This window comes from Eretmochelys imbricata, chromosome 26 (assembly GCF_965152235.1).
Source record: "Eretmochelys imbricata isolate rEreImb1 chromosome 26, rEreImb1.hap1, whole genome shotgun sequence".
Taxonomy (NCBI): domain Eukaryota; kingdom Metazoa; phylum Chordata; order Testudines; family Cheloniidae; genus Eretmochelys; species Eretmochelys imbricata.
Window position 1 is genome coordinate 12,078,179 of NC_135597.1, and position 7,178 is coordinate 12,085,356.

Here is a 7,178-nt window from a genome sequence, read left to right on the forward strand (position 1 = left end):
AGACTGTCACAGTAAGAGAAGGACCTTACACCGGCAGACGGTGATTTTGATTCTTTCTTTTATACCTCTATAACTAGCCAAGTGATAAGAATACACCTACATTCTTAGAGTACAGGCCTTTACCGACTGGCCTGAATATCTATATCCTAACAAACTCCAGGTTTGAAAAAATGATCAGCGGGATGTACCTGGGCGAGATTGTCCGAAACATCCTCATCGATTTCACCAAGCGGGGGCTGCTGTTCCGGGGGCGGATCTCTGAAAGGCTGAAGACCAGGGGGATATTCGAGACGAAGTTCCTGTCTCAAATTGAGAGGTGAGATTCCAGACACAGAACGGAGGGGTTGGAAAGAAAGGGAAGGTGGATGAACGAAGACACTTGCTCCTTTCCTACAGATGGGATGTAATCGAGTTGGGGAAAGTATATACAATGAAATTTAGCAAGGTCTTGAGTACAGCTGGAGGGGAGGGGGGAGAGGAATAGATTTTTTTTAGTTCAATATTTTATTCCAAAATATTGGATAAAAAATAGTTTTCATGTTTAACCATAATTGATATATGTAATTTTTTTTACATTTTTGGCAAATGGAAATATTGCTATGGGGTTCATAGACCGAAGTGTCATTTGACCTGAAACTGAGCAATTTGTTTTGATTTCAAGCCTTTTCGTACCATTTTGGAGTTTTTAATAAAATTAAAGGACATTTTGAAATAAAACACTGATATTTTTCAGATTATTTTTTTTAAATTGAAATGATTGGCGAAATGTTTTGGTGTTGCCAAATCTGTATTTTTTTTTTTTTGCCTCTCCCCCCCGTGTCAGACAAAACATTTTGCCCAGTTGTGGTTTTCAGCGTTCAGCAGCTTGCCGGATTCTAGCCCCATTTATCCCACTCGGTCCCTTGCAGGGTCTGCTTCTTGCAGAACAATGTCATGCCCAGGGTTTTCATGCTGCATTACAACCAGTCCCCCGCACAGCAGTGACTGTTAATCCCTATTTGTTTGTAATATCACTGACCCAATGTTTTCTTCCTGAAATACTTTCCTTCTTGCGCACGCATGCTACAGTTTGTTGTGTGGTTACTCGCGGATGCTGCCTTGCACGCCCTGCTCGGCTGCAGTGTTGATCTTTAACTGTTGCCGTTTTTAAAAAATGTCATCCATTAAAGCATTGGGGGAACGTGGGGAGGGGTAGGAAGAGGCTCTGATTCCTGATTGACTCACACGATAAAACTCCACAAGAAATTCCAAAATTCCCAAAAATCTGCCACGCAAGCAGCAATCAGGAGCCTCTAATGTCGTTCTAAGGAAGTCAGTGGAATTTCATCCAAGTCATATTAGATCCAGAATCCTTCCAAATTCTCAGATGTACATATGAGTTCCATGTAAATAACTAGGTAGAATCCCAGGGCTCTGGCTGTGACACTGTCAAAGTTGAGGGTGTTTCGGGTGGTGGAGGAAGAACCAAAGCAGTGACTGCAGAGTTCTCTCTATTCCCGCTGCACTAGATATTAACAAGCTATTGTTAACAGGAGGAGCAACTTCTGCACTCATCATCAGGGGCTTTATGAGGCAATCACCACTCTGATTGTGATGTAAACTTAGTTCACGCTCGTGAGAGCTGCTGAGTGGAAAAACAGGGATTTTCAAAGGTACCAAAGGGATTTAGGTACCCAGATCTCATTAAAATCCAGTGAGAGTGGGGCGTCTAATTTCCTTAGACCCCTTTGGAACTCCCACTGTACGTGAAATGCTGCCCCGTTACTACCCAACAGATCTGCCTCCTGGGTATTCAGTCAGCTCTGCTGAGCTGAGTGACAAATAGAAGCATTAAGTTTGAAAGGCACTTTAAGTGACTTAGGTGCTCTTGAAAATGAGTCTGGCTCGTAAGTCACTTAGGCATTGCAACACTGACTGGAGCATCACCTAAATACCTTTTCAAAAACAAAATGAGACAAGGCAGCTGAGGTCCTATCTTTTATTGGACCAACTTGAATGGGCAGAAGGGACAAGCTTTTGAGCTTCACAGAGCTCTTCCTCAGGTCTGGAATCATAAAATATCAGGGTTGGAAGGGACTTCAGGAGGTCATCTAGTCCAACCCCTGCTCAAAACAGGACCAATCCCCAACTAAATCATCCCAGCCAGGGCTTTGTCAAGCCTGACCTTAAAAACCTCAAAGGTTTTTCCCACCACCTCCCTAGGTAACCCATTCCAGTGCTTCACCACCTTCCTAGTGAAAAAGTTTTTCCTAATATCCAACCTAAACTTCCCACACTGCAACTTGAGACCATTACTCCTTGTTCTGTCATCTGCTACCACTGAGAACAGTCTAGATTCATCCTCTTTGGAACCCCCTTTCAGGTAGTTGAAAGCAGCTATCAAATCCCCCCTCATTCTTCTCTTCCGCAGACTAAACAATCCCAGTTCCCTCAGCCTCTCCTCATAAGTCATGTGTTCCAGTCCCCTAATCATTTTTGTTGCCCTCCGCTGGACGCTTTCCAATTTTTTCACATCCTTCTTGTAGTGTGGGGCCCAAAACTGGACACAGTACTCCAGATGAGGCTTCACCGATGTTGAATAGAGGGGAACGATCACATCCCTCGATCTGCTGGTGTTATACCAATAAAATAAAAACCAGCAGGATCTTATTAAAGGGGAAAAGGCAAAATGCCACATTTATTGTGAATACAGAAAGAATCCTAGTAAGCAGTTAGTTATAGCTATAACATTCCAATTTCATATTTATTCACACATTCATTCATACAAACATACACACACAGGTTCTGCAAGGTTGTTATCATAGTTACCAGCCTTAGAGTTGCTCATGCCAAGCCACTGGCCAGGTGGCCTGGACATGAGGAGTAAGCAGGGCCTTGTCAGATGCTCATCTGATGCTCCTGGAAGTTGGTTTGCGGAATCAGACCCCAAAGTTCTCACTTTCTAGAGTCCATTTTTACAGGAATTTCTTCCTATGCCAGTCTATGGGAATTGCTTCATCATGCTGTTGCTGAATCAATCAGCAGATAGCACATTCCTGACGGCTCCGTGCTGCTAGATGTTATCTTGTTCTTTGGTTCGCCCATTCTTGAGGCTGTTGGGTGGATTCCAGTCTGCCCTCCGGGGGGGCCCTCTGGTTGTTTCCACTTGACGCCTTCTTCAGCCGATGGACACTGGATTCTTAGGCTGGCACCTCCCTGATCATTCAGTTATTATCCACACCAAGCATCCATCCACGTACATCCTCTATCTCTATTTTAATCACAATTGTTAACAAAGCAAGATGAATACAACAAAAGGGCGGGGAGTCTCTGGGTGCTGTTTCTGTTGTTACAAAGAATTGCTTTGAGAACAGACTCTGTTTTAGAATGTACTAACACGATTAGCAGCTTGCAAGTTTCACACACAGAGGGAGAGAAACAGTACCAAAAACCAAGAGACCTCTTAATTAGTAATACCCTGGAATTTAAACTATGGGGAATCAAACTCATTTGTGATTTTAATACAGAACTTCTTTAATATGATCCAGCACTGGCAATGCCCCTACTTATACGGCCCAAAATGCCGTTATCCTTCTTGACAACAAGGGCACACTGTTGACTTATATCCAGCTTCTCATCCACTGTCACCCCCAGGTCCTTTTCTGCAGAACTGCTGCCGAGCCACTCGGTCCCTAGTCTGTAGCGGTGCATGGGATTCTTCCGTCCTAAGTGCAGGACTCTGCACTTGTCCTTGTTGAACCTCATCAGATTTCTTTTGGCCCAATCCCCTAATTTGTCTAGGTCCCTCTGTATCCTATCCCTACCCTCCAGCGTATAGTGATCAGAGGTGGTCACCAGAGTGTCCAAGCTAAACACAAGGTGGGACAGATTGTTAAGCGTCAGGCTTTAAAAATCTAGACCTTGTTGCTTTTCACTCTCTTAGTCCCTCGGAACCAGCTCAGCTGCAGGAGAACGAGTTGGAAAATCTCTTCTTCCTTGTGCATCATCAACAGGATTCTTTGCCGAGTTCCGATCACTTACGCCCAGGGCAAGCGGTGGGGCTGCACCAAAGGCAGAACCTGGCCCGCAGAAGCTTTTATGACAGGTCATGCTGCCCGAGAAGGAATGAATTGAGGTCATTCTTTAGATTAGAATTATACTTCCAAAGGCATCCTGAGTTCAGACTGTCCCTGCATTCTGATGTCGACAGCTGGCTTTCTTTACGTTTCTAATGCCTCTATCCTGCCCTGTCTGCCTTCCTCCAGCGATTGCCTTGCTCTGCTCCAGGTCCGCTCCATCCTCCAGCACCTGGGCCTGGAGAGCACGTGTGATGACAGCATCATCGTGAAGGAGGTCTGCACTGTGGTAGCTCGGCGTGCTGCTCAGCTCTGTGGTGCTGGCATGGCAGCTGTGGTGGATAAAATCCGGGAGAACCGCAAGCTGGACTTCCTTAAGGTCACAGTTGGTGTGGACGGGACACTCTACAAACTGCACCCTCAGTAAGTTACCCTGTGTGAGAGTCCCCGGAGGCCAGAGATTATTCCAAGGGGACGTTAGCGGCCAGATACGACAGTCACAAGCAGGCTACGATGGCAGGCATAAGAACCAGGGCTGGTTGAAAACTTTTCATCCACCTTTTTTCTGGATAATCCAAAAATATTCATATAGTTCAGTTTTTTTTTTTTTTGCCCCCCCATGGAAACCAAACATTTGTTTCACGTTGAAATGAAAAAAATGTTCACTTTTGGGGTATTGGTTTCCCCCCCTTTCTCCTTCCCAAGGGACTGAAAAAGGGGCGAATGAAAGGGGAAAAATTTGTGTCGAAACAAATTATTTTATTGAGATGAAAAAATTGTAAAAGTCCGTGCAAAACTGAGATTTTTGTTTCTAAATCTTTTGCCAAAAATCTGTGACCATTTCTCAATCAACCCTAAAACAGTGGGATGAAATTAATAGGCCAAATTTGGGGGGGAGGAAGGAGTTCTGATCCATTAGATGATGGAATATGTTCTGTAGGGAAGGGGTGGAAGCACCCTTGTCTTGGTCACTTAGGAAAGGGCTGGGAGACATACTTTAGAGACCAGGAGACATGCTTTAAAGACTGTATCCAGCTGGTCTTGAATGTCCATGACTGCCATTCGTTTGTGAATAACCGTGTTGCTGTGTCTGCATTTTCACTGCTAATTGAGTCAGTGCAGGGCTCAAGAAGCATTCTTCCCTCTGCCCCGGGATGGCTTGTGCAGTGCATTATGGGCTAGACCAGCTTTGAGGATGTCATTTTGGGCAGTTCAGCTTTTCGAAAGTCAGGGACGAAATCCTCTTTGTTTTTTCTCGTTCACAAAGAGCAGGTACCAACTGCTATAGCCATGAGGCTGTACTAGTGGCATGAAATGGCTCTCTGCTGGACTGGGAGGTGGTGTTCCTCACCACGTCCCAGAGCATCTCCCTAGTCCACAGCCTGACTGCTCAGGTCCAAGTTTGTACTGTTGGATGGTGCCTAATGTAACCCACCTCAATACAGAGTGGGTCTCTCTTTCCATCGATTGGCTGGCCCACCTAGAGAGGTTTATGGGTCCCTTACTCCTTTAGCTCAAGCAGTAGAGATCGTGCAGTTAGATGCAGAGGGCTCAGGTTCATTCCCCACAGACGATGCATCCAGATGGTCATTGTGGGAGTGCTGGGGGGAAACTCTTTGTTCTTCTGACCATCCTCTTAGCCAAGATTAAAATGAACTGAGGCCAAACCCTAGGGTCGAGATGGGGAGCATCAGAGATAGATATACTCATTCCTGTCCTCCTCCACCCGCTGCAGCTTCTCCTCAGTCATGCACGAAACGGTGAGGCAGCTGACCCCGAAGTGCGAAGTGACCTTCCTCCAATCAGAAGATGGCAGCGGCAAGGGGGCGGCACTCATCACGGCGGTGGCGTGCCGGATCCGGGAGGCCGGGCAGCGATAAGAGGGGTCTTTCAGAATGCTTGGATTTAACAGAGCAAACCAGCGGCCCCCTTCCCACCCTCCAACACACACTCCTTCTCCTGCTCCTCAAGCTCCTAAGACTCTTCGCTTTGCTTGTTCTATCGAGATACCACCACTGAGACCGGAGATGCCGTGTGTTCAAAGTTATTTTCTTAGGAGTTCTATTGCATGCCATAAAACTACCTATCAAGTAAAGCTAAAAGTGTCATCCGGACATGTAGCTACTTTTCCAGTCAAAGCCCTCTTTGTTTCACCGCAGCCTATTTAAAATACTAAACCTCCCTCCCCAGCCGCAATGGCGTTTGTTCTTTAGCAGTAGAAGGATAATGCCGGAGCAATTAAGACACTGCATTGTCACTTTGGTAGTAAACAATACCTATTTGTATATGTCCAAGTCTTAACATCAGCACACTAGAAAGCAAAACCTCGTTTAAGATTGGGTTAAAGACCTCCACTAGTCTTTTACCCTGATCAAGGCTGTGTTATTTCCATGAAAGTCATGGTAATGCTCTTAAAAGCACAGGGCGCAGCGTTTAAACCAGTGCGTTTGAATCTGCGCCGAAGGATACAAAGTGTCCGTACGGAGTGATGAGTAATATTAAAGTACCTGCTGGATCAAGTTAAAGGTGTTTCTTTAATTTGACCAGCAGAGCATGTGCCTGGAAATACTTGGGGACTCAGGGTGTAGTCCCATTTCCCAGCTTCTCTCCTATTAATATAGTAGTTGGCCAGTGCAGCCATTGGCGGCCCCTACTGGCGCATGCGTGCATAGAAAAAAAACATCGCTGAAATGAACCGTTTCTCTTCCACAACCGTTCAAACACTGTGCCCTCAATTGATGTGGTGAGTTTAGTTTTATTTTTGTCTGTGAACTAGCTCTGTATCTTTATTCGTAAAAAACCCATAGGTCACGTCTGGATTTATGCACTGTATTTATGTTTCGAGAGATCTTACTTCTTTTATGTATATAGTTGCGCACGGGGGATTGTTATGGACTAGTTTTAATGTGGTTTGAGAGACTAGTGCAGAATGCTCTTTTATTATTATTTAAAGTAACTGTCTGGGAGCAGGGTGGAAGGACTGAAATTTCTGAGGACCGATGTACGGGAGGGGTGCAGTCATTTCAGGTCTTGTATTATCAGGGGAAATGGAAGTATGAAGGCCATGTATTTAGTGCACTAAAAGAAATAGCAGCAGCCAGGGAACAAATTAATTAGTTAGTT

At 45.2% G+C, this 7,178-nt stretch overlaps 1 protein-coding gene across 1 annotated transcript in view; it reads left to right on the forward strand.

Annotated features, from left to right (window-relative positions):
- The window catches only part of LOC144257618 (hexokinase-2), a 57,645-nt gene extending 51,710 nt beyond the window's left edge, over positions 1–5,935 (forward strand). Inside the window, exons 16-18 of the mRNA XM_077805630.1 lie at positions 161–316; positions 4,245–4,478; positions 5,791–5,935. Coding sequence (XP_077661756.1) covers positions 161–316; positions 4,245–4,478; positions 5,791–5,935 — 535 coding nt within the window. The remainder of the gene's footprint in view (positions 1–160; positions 317–4,244; positions 4,479–5,790) is intronic.
- The last annotated feature ends 1,243 nt before the right edge of the window (positions 5,936–7,178 follow it).